Source organism: Lepus europaeus, chromosome X, assembly GCF_033115175.1.
Source record: "Lepus europaeus isolate LE1 chromosome X, mLepTim1.pri, whole genome shotgun sequence".
Classification (NCBI taxonomy): Eukaryota; Metazoa; Chordata; class Mammalia; order Lagomorpha; family Leporidae; genus Lepus; species Lepus europaeus.
Window position 1 is genome coordinate 110,382,052 of NC_084850.1, and position 24,412 is coordinate 110,406,463.

The 24,412-nt window shown below is 44.9% G+C and overlaps 1 protein-coding gene across 1 annotated transcript in view; it reads right to left on the minus strand.

The window, feature by feature from the left end:
• The window catches only part of TSPAN7 (tetraspanin 7), a 116,660-nt gene that overhangs the window by 18,104 nt on the left and 74,144 nt on the right, over positions 1–24,412 (minus strand). Inside the window, exons 2-3 of the mRNA XM_062184160.1 lie at positions 3,601–3,789; positions 1,133–1,207 (exon numbers count right to left, since the gene is read on the minus strand). Coding sequence (XP_062040144.1) covers positions 1,133–1,207; positions 3,601–3,789 — 264 coding nt within the window. The remainder of the gene's footprint in view (positions 1–1,132; positions 1,208–3,600; positions 3,790–24,412) is intronic.

Genomic DNA, 24,412 nt, shown 5'->3' on the forward strand with positions numbered 1-24,412 from the left:
CCACTGGAAGCCACATGAAAGTGAAGTGTCAGGGCCGGCATTGTGGTTCAGTGGGTAAAGCCACCACCTGCAATGCTGGCATCCCATATGGGTGCCAGTTCAAGTCCCAGCTCTCCACTTCCAATCCAACTCCCTGCTAATGCATCTGGGAAAACGGTAGAAGATGGTCCAACTACTTGGACCCTGCCATCCATGTGGGAGACCAGGATGAAGTTCCAGGCTCCTGGCTTCATCCTGGCCCAGCCCCAGTTGTTGTAGCCACTTGGGGAGTGAACCAGCAGATGAAAGATCTCTGTCTCTCCCTCTAACTACCTTTCAAATAAATAAATAATTTTTTTTAAAAAAAACTGATGTGTCAGGTGTGTTACCTGGCAAGCTGTCTTACTATAAAACTGACCCCTCTGTGGGCCACTAAGAACCCCTGGGTGGAACAGAGTCACAGTCGCACACAAGAGGAGAGAAGGCAAGAGCTCAGGTAGGAGTGAGTCGGGCTGCTGCTGCTGTTCACAATGCATGTGAGGCAGGTTATTAGGGCTGTCCGGGCCACCATGACTTCAGCAGGTTTCACCTCACCTGAAAATGGGAACACACCGTGTGTGTGTGTGTGTGTGTGTGTGTTGGTGGGGGCAGGGGTGGTTCTAATTCCAGATGCAGCACCCATACAAGACGGCTTGTGGGAGTGAATGTTGGCATCTGGAATCCTGTCTATGGTACGAGGAAACCTAGTACGAGAGGGCAAGGGGGTGGAAAGCACATTAAGACGAGCTCCCTGGAAACTCAGCCAAGCAGGACGGCAAGCCTGGTAACTGGCCACGCTGGATTTTCAAGAGCCACAGCATCCCTCTTCCTCCTGTATCTTGTTATCCTGCCGACTTTTCTTTTACGGTCTCAGAAATCTTGTTATGCCGACACCCAGTCGTGCCCTGTTGAAGCAGCTATTTTTAAAGGAGTATTCGATCGATATTGAAGGTCATTGCCTCAGAACAGGAAAGAGGACCGTTCTGTGCAATAGCATACATTGAGAAATAGAGAGGACAACGAATCAAGATCTCAAGTGTAGCGGCATCCCTGCAGTTAGAATATCTTTGCAATCGCAGGTCATTTGGGATTTTTAGCTGAGCTCTCCACTCACCTCGTGACGAAACACAAACCCTGAAATGCCAGCGACAAGCTCAGCCAGGAACACCAAGGACAGGAACATGGCATACTGAAAATCAACAGGACATGGGCAAAGTCAGACATGTCAGTATTACGGAAAAGGCTACTTCCTGTCATGCTCCCTACATACACAAACTTGAGAAAAAAATTTAAACATTCTCCAGATTGACGCCCATGAACCTCAACACAGGTGTCTGTTTAATATGCATAACTGTTTTGGAGTGCACATGCTAAGCAGAGTTCACCAGGAGATTGTGCCTTTCACCTTGGCTCGACCAGGGAAAACCTGGGAAGGCCTTTCAGAACTAAGCTATTCACTCTTTCTTAATATTAGAACCTTTGAGGGACTGGTGTTGTGGTACAATTCGTTAAGCCACTGCCTGCAACACCAGCATCCCATATGGGCACCGGTTCGAGTCTGGGCTGCACCACTTCTGATCCAGCTGCCTGCTAATGTGCCTGGGAAGGCAGCAGAAGATGGCCCAAGTGCTTGGGCCCCTGCCACCCACAGGGGGGACCCCAATGGAGTTCCAGACGCCTAGTTTTGTCTGGACCAGACCCGGCCCTTGTGGCCCTTTGGGGAGTAAACTAGCGGATGAAAGATCCTCCTCTCTATATATCTCTTCCTCTCTGTTTCTGTTGCTCTTTCAAACAAATACAATAAATACTAAGAAAAAGAAACCTTGAGCTAGAACAAAGTCTGCTCTAAAGGTCACAAGACCCAGTTCTGTCCTGTCTGGGTCAGGGGCAGAAGGGGTGGTTCTATGGTCATCTAGCATCTGTAAGCCCACCCCCTGCAGCCCACTGCATTTAGAAACTGTCTCAATTATTGGAAAGACTTCCTCTCCCTGGCTCACAAGCCCGCCTACTTCTCATTTCCACTTGCTGGTGGGGGTTGTGCTTTCACAACCTGTAACAAGAGCCCAGCCTCCACTGCATACATTAGCCCTCTATATGTTCTATACATGGCTGCCATGTGAAGCTGCTGCTCCCGTTCATTTGAGCAAACTCCTCCCATTTCCTTAACCACGTCTCATTGAAAATGGCTACAGCCTGGCATTGTTTTCTTCCCATCCAGGCCCAGACACCAGCATGTGCACAGGAGGGCGCTCCTCTGCAATAGGGAGTGGGCCCCGGACACAGCACCTTCAGCAGCTTCCCATGGAGATGCTTGCCTCTCTTGTTCTGGACACTTCATGGAATTTACAGCCTTTAAAAAAAGGAAATCTGGAGGCCGGTGCTGTGATGTAGTGTGTAAAGCCGCCACCTGCAGTGCTGGTATCCCATATGGGCACCGGCTGCTCCACTTTCGATCTAGCTCTCTGCTATGGCCTGGGAAAGCAGTAGAAGATGGCCCAAGTCCTTGGGCCCCTGCACCCACATGGGAGACCCGGAAGAAGCTCCTGGCTTTGGATTGCCCAGCTTTAGCTGTTGCAGCCATTTGGGGAGTGAACCAGCAAATGGAAGGCCTCCCTCTCTCCCCCTCCCTCTTTTCCTCTCTCTCTCTCTCCCTCTCCCTCCCTCTCTCTCTCTCTCTGCCTCTGCCTCTCTGAAACTCTGCCTTTCAAATAAATAAATAAATCTTTTTTTAAAAAAAAAAAAGCAAATATGCTACTCTACCAATGATGTTTGCAAGCATCTAAAACCCTTAGTGCTTCTCATTTTGTGTTGCCTGTACTTCCCAAGTTGACTGTGTGTGTTTGTGTGTATGTGCACATGCATGCAATACACATGTGCATCAAAGTTCAGGGTATGACATGGTACTTACGAGACATTAAGCTTTTCCATTTTTGTGATTTTGAAAAGCAGGTACAAGGAAGGAGTACTGATTCCTTACCTACAAGGCATCTGCTGCTTCTCATCCCCAAATGAAAAATAATGGTTCTGAATGCTTGCAATGGGCTTAACTGGTGCTGTGGAATTTGGGTAGACTGCACGTGGCTGCATTACTTACCTGTAAAGTGTGCACATGTCTTGTAAAATATTCACATGGATGTAGAATCATAAACTATTTTTCTCAACTAGTGGCATATATATTACAAGAAGGAAATACTGGCTTAACTTACCAGTATCTTTCAAAATTTTACCCAAATTCTCTGCAAACAAAGCCCAGGCACCCAAATATGAAATGTGCAGTTTGAGGAGAACGTCCAATGAACGTGACTTCTCTTCTCTCAACTGTATACAAAATGCAAGTCGGAGCGCACTTTCCTCGGGAAAGGGTCTCGCGGCAGGCCTACACCCCACCAGAAAGGCATGTGCAGGAGTAACTGCAGGAGGCAGGAAGGACATTCGCCTCCGTGCTCAGAAGCCTCCTTAGGATTGAGTGCTGGCCTTGCTACGGACTTACTCTTAGGTATATGGCTTTAAGAAAGACCATTTCACTCACCTATGCTTTACATTTTGGCAAACAAAAAGGAGCCTGGGTTGTGACAAACTCACCAGCTTCAGCATCCATGGGCTACCACGGCATGTAGCAAAGCATCCAAACAGGCCAAAAACGACGATGGTGGTGCCAGTTCCGATGAGCACGTAGGGAGCATTTGTGGAGTTCTCGGCGATCAGGGAGATATAGGTGCCCAGAGTGAGCTTGCCCCAGACTCCAACAGCCAGCAGGATCACCCCAGTGATCTGCAAAAGAGAAGAATAGAGTGTGAAACCATTGCTGAGAGCGCTAAGAACTGACACAGAGCAATGTGGTCAAATTTGAAGACTCAAGTTTCCATGAGCTAGAGGGTACTTGCTGTCGGATTCCCTGAGCAACGGGAGATGTCAGAGACCATTAACTAAAACCACCACAGAGTAAAGACATTGTGATTTTGTACAATGAGATCTGCCTATTCACAATCCCATCTGTAATTACTGTGTTCATTGGAGGTCCCAGCCAACAACAACTTTTTTAAAAAAGAAAAAAAAAGCTACTTAAAAAATATATCACAAAGCAGATCTAAGAGCCTTCCCCCAGTTGCTGCCCAACACCACACTGGCTACAACCTCAGGAAGGCTGCGAGCCACCCTCTCTGATGGTGTGTGTCTGCAGTATAAGCAAATCCTGTACTGCGCTTTATGGAATCCCCACTGAGGTGCCGTCTCATTTACAATGTTATATTCAATACAAAACAACAGAAGAGTCCGAACAGTTCCTGGAATTAGCTGTAATGTGATTTGTCAAATCCCATTGATCAGTCTAAAGGAAATCTCTACAGTGTGTTTAACTCTAGAACCTTCCATCAGTCAGGCCCCTGCTTCAGAGGACGCTGTGCTTTTATTCACCGTCCCTCCTTCCCCCGCCCAAAAGGGTCCACATTCCTGCAGTTTTAGCTGCAGAAGCCGCAGCTTGCATTGTATCTCTACCCATCTCCCCAGCCAGTCTATGCTTCAGCTGACGATAGCTTAGCCGGATGTCTCATGTCAAATGTGTCAGATCTCTCTCTAGCTTGCTCATTCCAGTGATCAGGCAAGAGGAGAAACTGGAAAAATGCAACAGGATACAAATCAATGTCTACCTTGTAAGTGAACACCACCAAATGCATGCTATGCCATGAACCAAACGGCTGGGCCACAGAAGATGCCCAGGCCTCTCTCCTTTATACCCTGAAAATACTTTCTGTACTTTGGAGGCATGATGCTTCAGTATCAGATTTTTCATCCACATAACAATCAGGATGGACTCTGTACCCTTCCCATATTAGCATAGGGTGGGCTCTACCTATTGGGGGGGGGGGGTCAGCAAAAACAACAAGATATTGGTAATATTCCCCTACCACCCACCCCATCCCAACAGCCTCTCAGCTATGTAGAACCATCACCAAGAAAGACAGAATTAAAAGTTTTAAATGACAAGATTGAGGAACTACTGTTTTTATTAGGCAAAGGTGTATGACTGTGATGAAGTCTTGAGGAGAAAGGGTTTGACATTAATTATATTTAGGAGGAGGCCCAAGGCAGGTTGATTTCCTTTGAAAAGTGCCAATGGGGAGGGCCTTAGTGAATTTAGAACTCCAATGCAGATGTGGCCACGAGTTCCAAGTCCTTTGCTGACACCTGGTGGTGGTTATAAAAAAGTACCTTCTGTAATGGTCTCTTTTGCAATACTCCTCCAGGCAAAAACAAAATGTATTTTTTATCTGCTTGAGTCAAAATGAAAGCATCAACTCTTAAGTAATTAGGGGTAAAAACACAATGAAGGCTATGTAGAAAGGCACACGGCTATCTTTTATTGCTCAATTCCTGTAACCATGCCAGACACAGAGTAAGCGCTTACTATTCATCAACCACAAAAACATTCCATTCTTCTGGATCTTAGAATCTGATTTTCATAAAGCAGAGGCCGCCAAATGTCAAATACTTGCAAAACTTCTACATCAGGTAAATACTGTGTGGTAATTTAAAATGGAACCAAAGAGAAATTCTCCCATACTTTCTACTCTAGCATTATCTGCCTAAAGCTGTACATATCACAATGTGATATTGAACAAAAACAAAAATTCAGTTAATGAAGTCATTGTTTAGGCTGAATACAAGCCACATCTAGAGAACTGTGACATCATGGCCAAAGATTTACTGACACTTCAAATATGTACTGAGCAGCTGTATTCTATGCATGATTGCTGGTCATATCGGAATGTGATTGCTTTCATAAAAACATATGCTACTGATCAAGAATTAGCATCTGATACTGGGGGTGGCTGTTAGGTCTAGCAAGGAAGATGCTACTTGGGACACCCACATCCCATATTGGAGGGCCTAGGTTCAAGTTCTGGCTCCACTTCCAATTCCAGCTTCTTGCAAATGCACACCCTGGGAGGCAGCAGGTGGTGGTTCAAGTACTTCAGTCCCTACCATCCATGTGGGAGATCTGGACTGAGATCTGAGCTCCTGGTTTCTGCCTGGCCCAGCCCTGACTACTGTGGGCATCTTGGGGAGTAAGCCAGCAGATGGAAGATATATTCTCTCTCTCTCTCTCTCTCATTCTCTCCCAAATTAAAAAATGAAAATTGACTCTTAAAAAAAGAGTCTAGTATCATTTTACATTTCTGTAACCAATCATTTCATGAAGTTCAGTTAGTACCATAACAACTATTATATGCAGTGCATCAAAGTTAACACAAATTCTGATTTTAAGGCAGAGTATTAAGCCCATTTTTATGTCTTTGCTCCTTTCAAAAACTAATTCAGGGGACAGTATTGTAGTACATGGCATTAAGTCACTACTTGTGACTCTGAAATCCCATTATTGGAGTGGTTCAAATCCCGACTGCTCCACTTCTGTTTCAGCTCCCTGCTGTGCATCTTGGAAAGCAGCAATGATGGTCCAAGAACTTGTGTCCTTGCCACCCACATGGGAGACCCAGATGGAGTTCTGGGATCGTGGCTTCACCCTGACCTGGCCCTGGCTGTTGCAGGTATTTGGGGAGTGAAGCAGGGGAAGGAAGATCAATCTCAATCTCAATCAATCTTTTTTTTCTCTTTCTCCCCTCATGTCACTGTCTTTAAAATACATAAATATCGGGGCTGGCAGACACTGTGGTGTAGTGGGTAAAGCCACCACTTGCAAGTGGGTAAAGCCACCACTTGCAATGCCGGCATCCCATATGGGCACTGGTTTGAGACCTGGCTGCTCCATTTCCGATCGAGCTCTCTGCTATGGCCTGGAAATCAGTATAAGATAGCCCAAGTGTTTGGGCCCCTGCACTTGAGTGGGAGATCTGGAAGAAGCTCCTGGCTCCTGGCTTCGGATCAGCATAGCTCTGGCTGTTGCAACCATCTAGGGAGTGAACCAGTGGATAGAATACTTCTCTCTCTCTTTGCCCCTGCCTCTCTGTAACTTGACCTTTCAAATAAATAAATAAATCTTCTAAAAATATACATCAACATTTAAAAATACATAATCTACCCCAATAGACATTGCTTCGCATATGAAGTGTACATGAAGCCTCACTTCACATAAAGCAGGTCTACAAACCTATTTGTTAAAATGTTCATATAATGCAAGTTACAGATACTCCATTTTTAGAAGACTCTTTTGTGAAGACCCCAGTGACATGTCTTAAAGTGTATCAAATGGGTGCAAACATACCACTCTGGATACCATATTGCATGGGAGAAAGACCATCCCACATTCGGATCTTGACCCAGTCAACAACGCTCTGAGGAACTCACTGTCCTCTGAGTGACGTGGGGACTTCTAGCACCTAAGTGCCAGGAATCTGAGGACAACTCAGGGAGGACAGATTTTTGCCAATGCTGTTACTGTTATATGCAAACACTCCTGATGGAGCAGCTCTGTATTTGGAAAGCTCAAGTCGACATATGGAATGCCTTCTGCATATACCACAGCCCACCTGTCCACTCCTATCTTTCTCACTGCCTTTTATGTGCTCTATATAGTTCCAGCTGTGCCAAATTCCCTTCCCATGTACATTGAGGAGTGTGATTTCTGAAGGCAGGAGCTGTGTGCCTTGAACAGAGTTGATGTCCAGTATATGTCTGCTCAGTGAATAAGCAGCCAATGGTAGAGTTCAGAAAGGGCAAGAAGTTTCATGTTAGCCATACTCCTGCTATACTTCCTGAACCTCTGTGAAGATCTATCAGAAATGATAAGAATGCCAATGTGATCCACTGAGTGGGCTGGTAGTCTGGGGAAACAACAATGATAGGATGAAGAAAAGAGTAAGAGGACAAGGGAGAAAATGGTTGGGTTGGCGTGCAGCCTTCGGTGAGTAGGACAATATGTGGTGGTGGTAGTGCTAAGGGACTTGAGTGAGTGTTAGAAGAAATCGCCATGCAGTAAGTGGAAAGGAAAAACTCCAAGCAAAGGGCAGAAGATCCGTAAAACACAATAAACCGTCACTCTCACATTTTTCCTGCTGTGAAAATGCTTCCCAACCCAAGGGTAAGAAAGAAACATACAAAGACAACAGTCAGCATCACGTGCATGATTTTTTTTCTTGGTTCCTGTCAACACACACTCAGTCACACATACATGGATCTTTCCGATCACCCACAGGAGAGACAGTTCACAAACATTCGGAAGTTCCAAGTGAAAAAAAGCAAGAGACAGGTTCTTTTGACATCATCTCTTTGCTGCTTTTAGGTGCAATGAGTGCGTTCCGAGCTCACAAAGCAATCTGGGTCTGAGCTCTTCAGAGACCTCCAATTTCCACATCAAGCATGAGTATTTGTTACCTTTCTCGTGGCAGTTTTGCTCCTGTCTCAGAATTCATTCATTCACAAGGTGTGAATGCTGTGATTTGAGACGGAGATAATTCAGAGCCTGGTAAAGGACCAGCACCGCCAGCGCACCTGCTCCCCAATCAACCACACAGCCAGAGGGCACGCATAGTGGCCCCTCAGCAGCACACAGGCTGAAGCCTGGCCTCCCGCTGGGTCCCAGCATCTCCATTTCTGTACGCTTACTCCACAGCTCAAAAATGATGGGTAGCAGAGCACCACTAATACTGTTAATTCAGGCATGAAAACTGGGCTGAATAAAGCTCTAATTGTAGCATTAGAAAAGTTAGGTCAGGACTACAAAAGCCTTTATGGGATAGTACATATTACCTTAAAACTACACTTGGAAAAAAAAATGACAGATAGGTTTGGCCATTGCCAAGGGGTGTCTGAAATGTTCTAGGAGAGAATTATTGAGGCTCATTTTAAACCTAGCATAGATACTAGGAGAGCAGGCTGCAGACCTAAACAATTTCCCTTGCTCCTTCCAGGTCAGCCTGGATAATACTGGGAAGTCACAAGAAACGCACAGAAGAAGTCACAGGTAGAAATCTCAGATAGATTGCATCTCAGGTGCAAGCCACAATTCAATCATCCTAGAAGTTTATAGGTTAATTCATTCTTGGTGACTACTCACAGGGGCATTGTGAAATAGCCTTCCTTAGCTCCAGAGGGTTCTGTAACTCAGGAAAAAGTAATGACACAGAAATTCCATACATATCATCATCACGCTCCAGACGAGCGGCAGAAAGGGACTCAATATATTTAAAAGCTAGGTGAATGTAAGAGCTTTGGATAGAGTTAGGATCAGGAATTCAGTTGCAGTTTTATCACTAATTAGTATGACTTTGGGCAGATGACCTAACTTTCTGAGACAGCCAAAAGGCCCCTAGGTAAGAGACAGTAGGAATAATATCCAGTAAGTCATGCACTTAACAGTTTTACCAGTCATCCAAAGATCTACAAGCTCACTGGCATGACAGGTTTTACCTTGTGTATGAAGGTAACACTGTCATCTCAATAGTAACATGACATATATGTTGACCTGCTTCTTTCTGGGCAACTCATTTGCCTCATCATTTTCATGTTTGTATACATGTGGGTGTGCTGTATTCATGTATGTGTGGAAAAGACCACATGCTGCATGACTGAGATTAGTGGTCTCATTAAGAGGGATGGGGAAGCTGAGAAGAAGGGGCAGTGTGAGGTCATCGGAAACGCTGATTTGTTTAAACTGAGCATGAGAACCGACAGGAAATCCAGAGATGAGGCCCTGTTTTCTGCTGGGCTTGTGGGGACCAAAGGCCACACAGATAACGCGTGCAAGAGGCAGCTGTGGACATGAAGCTGGCGTTCGGGAGCGAGCTGAAGCTGCGGGTGAGGCCTGAGGCCAAAAGTGACAGCTGAGGAACGATGTGTCTCAGGAAAGAGAAGCGGAGTGTGGTGGGTGGGAAGGCAAGGGCTGGAGGGTGACTGTCACTAGAACATGGGAAGGCAACTCTGGAGGAGTGGACACAGCGAGGAGACAAGAACAGTGGACCAGACTGCGGTGGTAGCTGCCAATGGAATAAATAGGAGGCATGGAAGAAAGAAACTTTTCTCTACTCTCAAGACTTATGGGAGGGGTGGCACTGTGGTGCAGTGAGTTAAACCCCCAGCATGCAATGCCGGCATCCCATATGGGTGCCGGGTCAAGTCCTGGCTGCTCCTCTTCCAATCCAGCTCTCTGCTATGGCCTGGGAAAGCAGCAGAAGATGGCCCAAGTGCTTGGACCCCTGCACCTATATGGGAAACCCAGAAGCAGCTCTTGGCTCCTGGCTTCGGATCAGCTCAGCTCTGGCCATTGTGGTCATTTGGGGAATGAACCAGCAGATGGAAGATCTCTCACTGGCTCTACCTCTCTCTGTAACTCTTTCAAATAAATAAAAATAAATCTTAAAAAAAAACACTAACATACTCCATTGACCCCAGGGATGCTCATGAGCAGCAATTATATTCTTTACCTATACACTTGGGAAAGCTAAGATTATATTTTGTGTTTTAAGATGGTTAAAACCTATAGCCAAGTCATCGATTTCAAGTTTCTGGAGCCAGGTCCAGAGCCTAGATTTCACAAAACTATAGCTCCTATGAGGAATTTATTGGTAACCTTACAGTCAGAGTCTACAATATGGGCTGTCTTAACAGATCACAGATGCTTTTGAAGGTATGGGCTACGGAAAGTCAGAAATTCCAGCTCCAGCTGTAGGTACATCACAGGCTCTCCATGTGTGTAATAAAACAACCGATCATTTCACAGGAAATGGCTCCAGGCACTGTAAGTCCAGCAGACAATGCTTCCTTCTCCCAGCCATCTTAGTGTTGTAACCACCAGCTTGCATCACTCACATTATATATCTGTGCCTTAGTTTGTTATCTATAAAGTGACGAGGCTGGGCCCAGTGATGGTATAGAGCTTGTATCTCTGAATTGCCCAGTTGTCCTCAGAGGGGCCAAGATCAAGCCCAACTGTTGGCCAGGATGCCACACACCTGGAGCTTGTGCTGCCTGGACTCTTGTCTCACCCTAAGGAAATTTACCTGGGGTTGCTCAAGCAGGTGGCTGGCTGGAGGCTGAATACTCCATGAAGAGGAGGAAACTGATCCATGGGGTGGCAACACTTTCTGAATTAAAAACAGAGTCTGAACATGATAGAGATATTTGCAATAGGCCTATCACAGAAAATCAAAGCCATGCAGTTGCTAAAATCATAGTAAATATCACTTTATTAAGAGAGCCTTTTACTACTTGAATAACTAAACCTATTCAAAGGAGACACGGGCAGGTCTGCCTTACACTTAATTCTATTATTCAACAAATAGAGTCACAAACATTTCCAAACGTGTTTCAGAGACTCTTGTCTATCCCACTGGGGAATGAGAAAGAATGGCCATCCCTGAATTGGCTTCTCATTTCCTTTATACAGCCCTAAAAGATTCTGGACTTTGAGGCTCCCACACTTTAAAAAAACAAATCCCCAGAAAAAGGCCAGGAGAAAAATAATTAACTCCATGTTTATTAGTACGATGAGAAATGTGTCATTACATCAGGGAGGAATGTTGAGCATAGCTTATTCCGGGCCTCTTGGCATCATCTTCTATTTATTAGCATTGCTGAGTTAGTCACGACAATATTTAAAGCAGGACTTGGGTTTTCAATTTACACTAACAGAGAATGTCTCATCCCATCATAGTGTCTAGAACATGTTAGAGAAAGAAAAGAGTGCATGTAGCTCACACCTCTGGTTTTCATGATGACCCAGATATATAAATAGATGTCATATAGGTGACTGCCTATTAAGAATTGAGGCCAGCAAAGCTACTTACCAGAAGATTTATGTACTTACAAGTCAGGGCCAGCTGTAGTGGCTAAAGTGACAGACGCCTAATGTTTGGGGGATTCCTTCTACACCACACCTCCCTCATGGATCCCCCAAGTTGATCTCACTTATATTTAAAATCTGCTGGCATGGTTTCCTGCACACAGTGGCCACATGAGTGCCAGGAGCACAATCTTAGTGCCACTAACAGGTGGTCAACCGCTGCTGAAGGAGGAGTTGTGGGGAGAAACTGCCTCCCTGGCTTCCATTCCTCACGTGATCAGTGCTGTGAAAAGATGTTAAATTCCGCACTCATAAGAAAATGCACTTTTCCAAACAATCATGTCAGACTAAGCTTATAAACAAGAGTTACAACTACATTACTGAAAGTTGCCAAGAAGTTTCTGCTGAACACACACTTCCCCTGTCCTACATTGTTAATTGTGTACACCAAGGTTCTAAGAGTCCTGTGGGAGGGAAGAAAGGCCTTCACCTCCGTTGTATCCATCACAGGCTCAGCCACATGCTGTGCCTGATTTTCTGAGATAGAATGCCATTCAAACATTCTGTCCTAATGTCCAGGAAATCAGAATCACTGCTTGTCTGATTAGGAGTCTCAGTTTTTCATTTGAAAGAGGGTCACTGTGCCTATAGGACAATGCACCTCTGGAACCCAGAGTGGGAGCTCAATAAACACAGGAGGAATCTTAACAATGAAGCCGCCTTCAAAGCCAGCTCCCTTACAGGGGCTGAATCCCTGGGAGTTGCTGGGTGGGAAGGAACCTGGGTAAAGAAAGGTGAGGCTAAATCTCAACCTGTCACGGAGCAGCAAGCATCTCTTTCGTGATTGTGCTGTTGAACAGATCTGCCTTTTGTAGCGTTCTATTACTTTTCAAAAGGGGGAATTTTCTTTGCCTACATTTGATATAGGATTATCATCTTTAAAATACCCAAACACAAACCATAGTCATGATATGCACATGATATGTACATGAGTGCAGTGAACAGGAAGAAGTGAGCACTCCAACAGTGAAGCACTCGTGGAAGTCTCATGCTCCATGTGGCTGTGTGTTGATGGGCTTGGGTGGTTTGCGGAATTCATGCCTCCTTTGAAGTGAAACTGGAGCTCAGGGAACCTAACGTCAGAAAAGGGTCTTCTATTAAATGATGAAAAACCTGGGGAAGAAGGCATGCATGCAGTTTCTCAAATAAACCGTGTATATCATTCTCAAAAGTGAAGTGAGCTTCTCCTTTTATTGCTCTGAGAACTTTCTCCTGAGATGATTTAAGGAAAAATAAATATTTTAAAAAATCTATTGGTGTTTAGGTGATTTAATTAACTTTCCTCTCAACATCTGCATATCTGCACCGCACACGTGATATTGCCACCAAATAAGATACAAAGGGAAAATTCAGATATTTAATATTGATGGGGTACTATGAGTGAAACAATTAACTTTAAGGAAAGGTGCTCTCAGCATAAGAAAAACAAAAACACCACATCACTTCAGTCACATATAGGGGACACTTCACCATCTCTACCACTGCCTCCCTGGCACATGTCCCAGTGTCTCCCTGCCTCCACCTTTGTCCCCAGGCCCTAGTCTCAACACAGCAATCAGGTGACCCTGGTGAAACCTGAGTCCAATTACATCACTCTCCTGCTCAAAGCCCCTTCCACAGAGTTCTGCCTTGGAGAAGAGGCCAACATTGTTGCCCTGGCCTGCAAGGCTGTACTTGACCTGCGGCTGGTCCCTTTGATGTGGCCTCCAGTGAATGGCTTGCCCCTTTCCTTCCCTGCTACAGCCTCACTGGCCTCTTTGCTGCCCCTCAGACACTCCTGGCATGCTCCAGCCTCAGGCACTTGGCACTGCGCTCCCCTGTACCTGGAATTCCTAGAGCACTCATTTCTCCAGGTCTCTGTGCACCAGTGAGCCTTTCCCTGATGACCCTATTTAAAATTAGAACCCTGCCCTCCAGCAGGACTCTTGCTGTATTTTTCTCTACTAAGGATCTTCACACACTATTAATTTACTTGCTTATCTGTCTCCCAAAAATGAATGTAAGTTCCACAAGGGCAAATTTTTGTCTTAATCATTGGTGCAACTCTAGGGTCAAGACAAAAATGCCGTTTCATAGCAGGTTATCAGTAAATATTCATTTAATGATGGGATACAAGATGACAGGAAGATGAGTGCAAGGGAGCTTGGAAGCTGTGAGCTCTTATCTTTCCTAGCATTGCAGGCAAGAGGTCAAATAGTGACCTTGCCACTGTAAGACCCAGGCAGTTGCACTCAGGTAAAAACCTGCTCTTTGGCCAGTTCCCTTCTAAACCAGCACACTGCTTCGCGGATGTCTGCTTTTGGCCACAAGGGGGCCTAGACCAGAAAGCATGGCAATGGTTCCTTCTAATCTATCACCACTAATGGAAAAGTGAATCAAAGCTCTAACATCTTGTAACTCCATGAGATCTGTAATGGAAGGTTAGGAGCGGAGAGAAGGAACCGTGTTTATACCAGTAAGATTACTCTCCCTCTTGAAAAATGTATAACCAGGGGACTTACTTCATGCTATGTACTATGCTGAGTGCTTTAATGCTTCATTGGGCTCAGTCTTCCCAAGGATCCTATGAAACTTGCCTGAAGTCACTACCACTAAGTGGCAAAACAAGTACTCAAAGCGCTGGCCCACAACCATTGTCTTCCCCTAATGTCCTCCTTCCTTAGCCTGTGTCCAGAAGGTCCTTTCTCCCCAATCCTCTACTCCTAACTCTTCCGTACAAAGAGCTCAGGAACTAATTCTTTCCACCCTGGCACTGATTTGTCCCTGAAACAACCCTGAGAATTTAGCAGCCACACTTACAAAATAAAATCTGCAGGCAAGGTCCCTGATTCATTTATTTAATAGGCAGTCTGCTATTTCCCCCTTTCAAGCATGCAAATGTATAGAAATGGAAACATATTCCTCTCCAAGCTCCAGTTCGATCCTTTAAAGACAGAATGAGGAATAAACATCCCTATGTATGTGTTGGGATCAACCAGAAATGCTAAACATTACAAAGACCAGGCAAAAATCTTCAGGAGGACCGCTGGGAAGAATCCCTAAAGCCTGAAATACATACAGAAAGCCATAGTGCCTTCAGTATTGTTTTTACATCAAATACATTTTACAGCGAACAAGATTCAGAAACTAAAGTATTCTGGCTTGGGCACTGAGAAGAAAAACAAGAGGCCACAACTGAAATATGTATAAGGAGGGCCCACTTTGAAGCCATGGAATCATTTGACTTTCAAAGTAGCTCCGATCCAAAGCGATGGGCTGAGTCACTAGCTAAAGCAGCCATGTTGTATCTGCTCGTCCCACGGCCTGCAGGAGGACTTTCCAGTCACTGCTCAACAACTAAGGGCACAGTCTGGAAATACAGTTAACTGTGTGCTTGATAAATGACATTCACTGAGCAGCGCTGTGCTCCTTACAAACTTTATCACATTTACTCGCAATCTCTGTTTTGCAGGTTTTCAAAGGTTCAGCAACTTCCTCAAAGTTGCTGAATAAGCAGTCCAGGCCAAAGTCAAACCCATTTCTGTCCAACTTGAAGGTAGTTTTCCCAGCCACTGGGATATTCCGCCTTCTGTGGCCGTGTAAGCCAAAGTGGGCAGGGCCTTGGGCTAAGTTCCGCTTTGTCCAATATCACCCAATCATCAACCCTCTCCTGTAGAAAGGCAAATGCTTTAAAGAGAAGTGTGGTTTTCTTTACATGGCCCGCTGGCTTTCTAAGAGAAAGCTATGAGGAAGCTAACACTCTGAACCAATGCCCACCATTTTCTCGGGCACTGGCAACACCCAGGAAACATGGAAAAGGACAGGGTAGGAAGAGATGGACTGTACCAACTGGCCCTCCTCCCTCTGCCTTTCCTGGAACAAGCCTCCTGTCTCTCCTACCGAGCATGCTCCAACTGATGGACTGGGCTATGTTCCAGCAGATTATTTACACATTACTTGTTTGGAACTCAAACAGCATTTTCTTTGGGAAACAGTGTTATACGTGGTGGCTATGTTTCTAGGCCAGTCTTCGAAAGTCTATATTTAAGTCAGTATTAGGGAAAGTTATAGGGAAACAGATTTTGGCTCAATATGAAGAAGAAATATCTAATAATAGACTCCATTGCCCAAAATGGAGTAGGTTCCCTTGGGAGGTGTTAGAACAGAAGGTAAACAGTGTGGGCATCCCCACACTGGCTCTAGAAGGGACCACAGGACGGAAGTCTTACAGAGAGGAAGGGCTGAGCTGCACCAGTTCTCAAAAGCTGCTCTTGTTCTGAATATTATCCCGCAAGCCTTGGGATTTTCCTAGCCAATTATCTCCCTGGATTTTCACACATGGATGGATAGGAGATTGAGCAACACAGGAACTAGGGAAACCATTTTCTCAGACCCTGAGTTTCATTTCCTTTCATCTTCAAAAGAAAATGATAGGCCACATAAGTCTATCACATGAAGAGCATCAGAAATACTTGTTCAATATAATCAGGTTGCAACTGAAACAAGCTGTGTTCTTTAAAAGGGGCTATAGCACTTGGAGGAGCACTTGCCTTATTATTTCAGTTTCTCTGTCTCCCCTAAGCAAATGTTCTCTCTGCTCTTTCTCAGCTAGAGTCAGGAATCTGACTAACTGTAAAAACCAGGGAAGCTGATAAAATTCTAAAAACCATAGAGCCAACCTTCATACTTTTGGCATATAGACAAGGATTCCATCAGAAACCTGAAGTACACGGTGGAACTGAAAGGAGAAAGTGTCTGTGGGTAATGGCCTAGTGTACCAGAGATCTACTCCCATAAAATAATTCCATAGCACCTAAGATGGTTATGGGGGCCAATACAACTCCTCTCTTTAGCCCTGGGGTACCAGTGATGGAGCCTGCTCCCGCACGACGTGTGCTGGTTCTCTCTTATTTAGCTCTCTTGCCATGGCTGCCAAACTAGGTCCGACCTGTCCTTCAAAGCGAAAATCTCCTTTCAACCAAGAGGTCTTTTCTTATACTCAGGGACAATCATCATTTCATCCCCCTTTGAAAATGCTTAGGAGTTCCCACATATCTCTTGGGAGTGGCATTTTGCCTGGCATTCTAAGGCTTTTGTGAATACCTTATCTGCACACCAGTCACCAGCTCCCCTAAAATATTTAAGTCCATCCTAGAATTTTAAAAATATATATATACATGTGTGAGTATGTGTGAGTGTGTGTGTATGTCCATATATCTCCTGCAGCCTTGAGTGTTGACATTTGATAAAGAAACATACTCAGAAAGAACACTTTGCCTGTAAGGAGTGCTCATCTAGGACACACACCCAGGGCTGTCCACTTTGGTGCTAAGAGTGCTTGGGATGGGAGAGGGGAGTCAGGGAGCCTGATATAAAAGGCTAGAGAGAGACAGCACTGAAGTGTGGCACCGATATTAAAAGCTGTCGCATTACTTTCACGTTGTGCTTACAAGCAAACGTGACTGCTGTGGTCTTAGGCACGTTAGAAGTTCAGAAAAGTGCAGCTTGGTAAACCGGTCCCTTCAGCTAGAGGTTACTGATGTCAAGTCTCCTCTTCCCCAAATGTCATCATTAGCAATTTATTTTAGAAAGCTAGGCTAAAAGTAGAACTTTTTCCTCTCTGGCACTGACAGCTTAAAGTGACTAGGCCACCGATCACTCTTTAAAGGAGCGTTCAAGGGGCTAAGTTCTTCCTGTATTCCACATAAGTTCATGATCAAGGTCATGCTTTCTTGGGTACAAGGCAGCCTCTAAATCTTACCTTAGGCTCATACTACTCAAAGCCAAGAGCCATGCAATGCACTGGCACACACTGTGAGTGATTGTGACCATGGGACTGCATCTACTTGCGTGTAGGGTAGACCAGCAGGCACCAAGGATGTGTTCAGATCTCTGAGATCAATGGGTACTATTTTTGCTAAAACATTCTCGCAGCTCAGTTTCAAAGGGGAGGGGTTTCCTGGGGCCCAGGGACATCTTGTGGGGAAGCACAAACAGCTGGGAACTCCAAGGACAGGAACCAGGGGGAGCTCTCCTTGCCCTCTGGGATGTGCCTTCCTTGCACATCCGCCACATTGGTCTCTCTCCGTGCAGACTGGCTCTCTCTGCAGTGACAAAAGCCTCTTTGTTAATGTGCCTCCCAAATCAAACCTCCACCAGAGACTGATGAGCCTTCGGATACTCATTTCAAACTCACGGAAGAGAGAATCTGAGGGGCCCATCTCAGGTCAGGTGACCTCTCTGATGCCACCAGCTGCGAAGGGGGCAAGGCCATGTCCCAGCACTATCAAAGCAGATGCTCAGAAAAAGCTGAGAGCAGGGCAACCCCGATGAGCATGCTGTCACGGAGAGACCCAGCTATCCCTTTCCTCCTGGAATAAAGGCTACAGAGGGTGAAGCCGTCTATGCAGTCAGCCTGACTTGAAACACTCTGCAACCTGGGCAGTTCCAGACCATGCTGGTGGCTGGCTGACTTGTTCCCAGTTAGAATCCTTTGCTCAGAAGAGGTGCTAGAGAAACCTCAGTTAGGCAGCCAGGAGCGGAACCCCGGATACCAAACCAGTGTGGCAGCAGTGAGGGTGCAGAACTGGTGTCTTCCCAGAGGAAGCCAGACCTTTCCCTCAGCTCCTCCCCAAAACATGGCTCAGGCCCTCGATCACACATGAGGCTCCATGCCAAGTGATCTGAGTAAATGACAACACTATCCTGGGGAAACTGGCTTTTTGCTGAACCCACTAAGCTCCCTGGATCATACAAAGCAGCTCTCTCTTCAATGATCTAATGGTGTGGATGCGATCCGTTGGACATCTTCCCACCTGCACTGAGCTCTCATCATGTGTGGCTACAGCGCTAACCCCTGCAGAAGTGTGAGCTCAGCCCACAGGACAGTGGCTAGCACTGTGCCAGCAAGGGCTCCTCCCACCTAAGAATGAGGGCATGGCTGGCGGGAGAGAAAGGGGTAAATGTGGAGAATAAAGTAGAGGGTGAGGTGCCGCACCATGTCATAATCTTCCAACATTTTCATTTGCAGAGTAGAAAGAACCTGACGACCAAGCACACAGGAAACAAGGGAGATGCTTTATCTGACAGGAATAACTTAATACTGGCATCTGTTCACTCCTAAGTCTAGTTAAAAATGCAAATGCTTAAGAAATCCTAAGACTAACTGTCCACGGAGGGGCAAAGACTGACAGGAGAGGGCACAGCGGCTGCTGGCGACTAACTTTATCTTCTTCAGGGTACGCTGGGAGGAAGGACTTCAAAATACAAGCAGAAAATGATGAGCAAAGAAAGGTAATTACATAATCCTTAGGGACAACAGGAGGGGGAAATGGCTCTTGAATTTTATGCAACAAATAAAAGGTGCTTTACAGTTTATAAAGTATTGTCATAAATAAAATTCCATTTAGTGTGCAGAATCCCCACGAGACCCACATAATCAACAAGCCCAGTTGCAAGATGAGGAAGCAGCTTCAGAGAAAATGAAGTACTTCCCCATCCCACAGTCTGTAAGGAACCAAGACAACAAAAACCCCATGTCTTCACTAACAGGCCATGGGAACTTTCATCAGCTAGCTTTCCTAGTAACTTGGTTCAACTCATTTTACTTTGTGTCTCTGACTTGTACACAGCGTAGTTCTCCAAACTAAAGTCCCTTGGAAAATGAGTTTCTTAACAACATCATCCACACAGGCAGGAATCAGAGGTGACAACTGACCAGAACCATAGGATCCTTCTGTGTCTAACATACGGTATCCCAGGCTCTTCTCTCATCAAATCCTGAGAATAAAGACTGAAAATCAAAGCATGAAGCTGAAGTGTACTATATTAATTAATGGGGTCACAATCATGTTACCTGGAGGGCTGTAGTTTCAATCTGTCTTGAAATTTCAAGCATGACAATCATGTCATCTCAATAGCATGCATTCAACATGCATATTTTCTCCTCCAGTGGATACCTCCTTGTCACTACATTTCATGGTTTTCAAGTTGAGTCATCTCAAAGATACTAGCAGCACTGTTCTAAGCAGAACACTAGGGAATTCAAGCGCTCACCTCAGCGAAGCGCCATGAACTGAGATAACTTGCTCTCTCATAGCCAACCAATCTGTGGCAACATGAAGACACAAATATCCGAGAAGTAAAGATAAAAGCAATGAAGTTCTGTGACTGCACCTGTGCTTGCTCGCATTCTCTCTTAAAGGTAGAAATTTAAAAATTAAACAATATTCCCCAATTCTATTGCTTTAACACGATTTTTGAAATCGGGAGACATTCCATTCCACATGAATGCATACTTGTATAATTACAGCATATAAACCACACATCATTATGCATTTGAACTGCACGGTAATTAGAGCTGCTTAGCTTTTAAATTTCTACCCTTTTTTAGCAAGCATAGAACAGCTCATGCCCTCCTTTATGGTTATTTGGAATTTCAAAAGCTCTTTCAAGTAATGGTAATTGTGAACACTTTCTCCAACTACACCCACAACCTCCCTTTGGTTTTTGACATGCCCTCTTATGAATCCCTGTTTGGGGGGCCAATGTTCTAGCACAGTGGGTTAAGCCACTGTTGGCAACACGGGCATCTCATATCAGAGTACCGACTCAAGGTCCCAGCCGCTCTGCTTTCCATCCAGCTTCCTGCTAATGTGTCTAGGAAGGCAGCACATGATGGCTCAAGTACTTGGGCATCTGCCACCCATGTGGGAGACCTGGATGGGGTCTCAGTCTCCTGGCCTCAGTTTGTTCACACCTGGCTGTTGTGGCCATTTATGGAATAAACCAGTGAATAGAAGATCGATTGATTGATCGATCTTGCTCTCTCTGTCACTCTGCCTTTGAAATAAATAAATAAATAATCTTTTTCAAAAGAACCCCTGTTGTACATGCACCCATCTCTGCCAATCTCTACACCCTAGTCCACAGCCACCTCAGGAAAAGAGTAAAAGTGAACTGCATCTTCTCAAACTTCCACAGCTACACATAGTAAGAGTTGTAGAGGCTGCCCTTCCCAACAAAATTGACTAACCAAAGCCATAGCCACATCACATCTACTACAAAATCCTGCAGTCTTTTCTTTGTTTAGTGAAGATGCAAAAAACAAAAGTTATTATAGCAAAAGCTCTGTGATACTGGATCTCTACTCTCTGCCAGATCACTTTTTCCGAAGTTTTAATATCTTTACAGGTTTCATTATAAAGTACACCAACTATTAACTACTATTCTAAAGCTAGAGTTTTCAGTCTGTTCGACCAATGAAAGTCTGGAACCTACTAAGGCAGTAACATACTGCCAGGTGATTGACAGGCAGTACCGTAATTCAAGCATTAATTGGACAGGTACCAAAAATAACCCTATGCTTTCAGATTCTTCATATGTAGAGTGACTTTATGATTTCACAGGGATGACAAGTGGTTTAAATAGGTCTAACCACAAAACTGTATATTTCTTATGTGTAAAATGTTGCAGGCTTTTTATTAAAAATCTCCTGGCTATTGTTCCAAAAAGAAAATAAATAAATAAATAAATAGGTCTAACACAATCAGTAGGTATTCAGGCTAGTAAGTAGGAAATAGTAAACAAAAGCTGTGGTTTCCAGTTGTTATTTTATTATTATTAACATTGTTATTAAGCACTTCCAAGTATTTCCACAGCTATGTGTGCCATGAACAATTTGTATTGCCTAGAATCCTTCCCTGTTTTGAATTGCTTCTTGGGCAATCAGACCTGTGTGTGTGTGTGTGTGTGTTCCTGTGCCTGCGATGTGGAGACAGTCATGATCAAATATCTACCTGACAGGGTTGGTGTGAGGATTACATGAATTAATGTGTGCAAAGTACCTGGAATAACACCTGGTGCATGAGAAGTAGCGCATGGATGTCTTCCTCAACATCACCACGTACTCCAACCCCTACAATTTTACAAATGAGAATACTAAGGCCCAGACAAGCAAAAGAGCTGCCCAAGATGACACAGGGAGTGAGAAGCAGAGCCAGGACTAGAATCCAAGTCTCTCATCCATATACACTTCTCCAAAATGCCATTCTTGAAGGCAACTTCTGAACAACTTCTCCAACAAGGAGGGGTAGAAGAGTATCTCTGAGGAATATGGGGAGATTTATCAGGACGGTTTATAGTGACATTTAATTTATTCTGGAATTCAAAAATAAAGGAAACATGAGAGGTATAAATCAAAAGGGTCACTTGTTAACTGAAAAGCCAAACAATGATGATGACTTATGTTGATACCAGTGTGCCTTCTCCCCGTGTCCTATCAATGTCTGGTTACATGAGCTTGACAAAGATTTAACGTCACAGAAGGCCACCAGGACAACAGTGCGACTGTTTCTTAAACTCAAGGTCAGCAACATAGCTAGTCTCAGCAAAACGTTCCCCCAAATGGGTGACTCCGAAGAATTTTAGCCTATCCATCACCCTGTTGAATCAAAGCCTCTCTGCTGTGCAGAGTTGACTGAGGTCAGCACGATTTAGGAAAAGGGGGGAAGTGTGGACTCTGCTAATTTTATCACACCCACTGGAGCCATCCATCTTACAGCAAGTGTAGCATTCACACAGTCAGAGTGAGAGTAACACAGGGCACGGGTGGGATCCTGTGAACCTCAGGGAGCTACACTGGTGGTCTTTTATAGCAAACATACCAGCCTTCCCTCCACCTTCTCATTCATTACCACCAAAGCAAAATGGGTCAAATTCCCAATTTTCACTCCTTAACTGAGGCTTAGTCCCCTGGAGACTGTTTCCATTCACCCCACCCCTCCCATGCTCAGCTTTCAATTCCAACAATTTATCATTCCTTGATCAAACTGGGGAAATTCTATTTCATTAAGGGCTAAACCTCAATTTCGTGTTTTAATATTAAGTTTTTTGGGCTGAGTCTTAGCAACCAACCACACTGCATTTTTATGACCTTTTCTGCTTTGTTTGCTTGGTTAAAAGATTTATTCATTTGAAAGGCAGAGGGAAAGGAAGACAGAGGTGAGAAAGGGAGAGAGGAGGAGAGGGAAGGAGGGAAAGAGGGAGGGAAGGGGTGAGAGAGGGAGAGTGACAGGGAGGGAGGGGGGGGAGAGAGAGCTATTGAGATTCTGTTAGTTCACTTCCTGAATGTCTTTTACAACAAGGGCTGAGCCAGGCCAAAGCTGGGAGCCAGAAACTCCAATCTGGTCCCACACATGGGTGCAGGAGCCCAAGTACTTGCCTTGCCAGGCACATTAGCTGGTAACTGGACTGGAAGTGGAGTACCTGGGAGTTGAACTGGCACTCCAGTATGACATGTGGCCATCCCAAACGCCATCTTAATTCACCTGGGCCACAACACTTGCCTTTATGCATACCTTTTATATTTGGACAATCATCCCCAACTCATAGTTTGCTCATACATTCTCCCCAACTTGAAAAGCACTCCTTCCCAACTATCAATATTCCATCTATCCTTTAAAGCCCAAGTTGGGTTATGGTCCCCCAGGACTCAAATCCCCTACCCCCAAATCTGATGATGCAACAATACCCAATCAGCTGCCACCGGTTTTCTCAACCCATCATGACACTTTGCGCCTTTTTTCATCGTCTGCCTGGATGTTTTAAAAGCCTTGCTAGGAGATTCAGTGTGCACCTTTCCTTATCCTAACCTATCCTCTTCCAGCAGAGATTCCCTCTCCTTCTAGACTGTTCTTCACTATTACCATCATACGATGTATAAAGCAGGGCCATGGGCCAAGGACTCTTCTAAGTGTGTGGCAATTATCAACTCTTATAGCAACACTACCACCCATGATGTAGGTCTTATTGCTACTCCCCATTGGACAGATGGGAAATGGAGGTATGGTATGGTTAAATAAACTTCCCAACACCACGTGATCTGAACCCAAGCAGCATCATTCCAGTCTGCACTTTTAACCACTTCCCTCCAGCTACGTCCTCTTACAGCTCTTCTGGTACATGATCACACTGTATTTTACTCACTTAGACATGCAACCTCTAGGGCAGAGGTTAGATCTCTCTGACTCTTGCATTCTCTCAATGTCTGCTGCGTCTGGGTTAATTTCTCCGAGTACCCTAGATTACAGAAGCCATTCTGTGTACATTCATTCTCATTTATGCTTTCTCATTTGTTTCATGTTTTAAGTCCAAGTTCTCCAACTAGATTTAAACTTTTGGAAGGCAGAGACAGCCTCCCAGCTTTTTTCCGAGTCTACCACAGTACTCAGCATAGTAACGAGCAATGCGTGTTTTCCTACAAACACTCACCATGAGACCGTGTGGCTCACTGATAGTATTGCCACACTGCCCTTATTCAACACATCACTTTGCTGACTTTTTCACAGTGAGTCTGAATTCTAAATTCCATCTTGAGGTGTTTGAGCCACAACTTCCAGACTTGCTAGTGCCTATATCTCAAGCTATGTTCCTTTTAACCCCCAGCAATCCTGCAGACGGGGCTATAGAGGAGCTGTAACTTCACTCTTGCAACACAAGTGCACATCCCAGAGCATGGCAGACACACAGAACAAAAGAAACTGCTAATGGCTTTCAGAAGAAACATGCGCATGTATGCGGTAACAGGAGAACTCTTAGTACCTAGCAGAAACCACTGTTTCA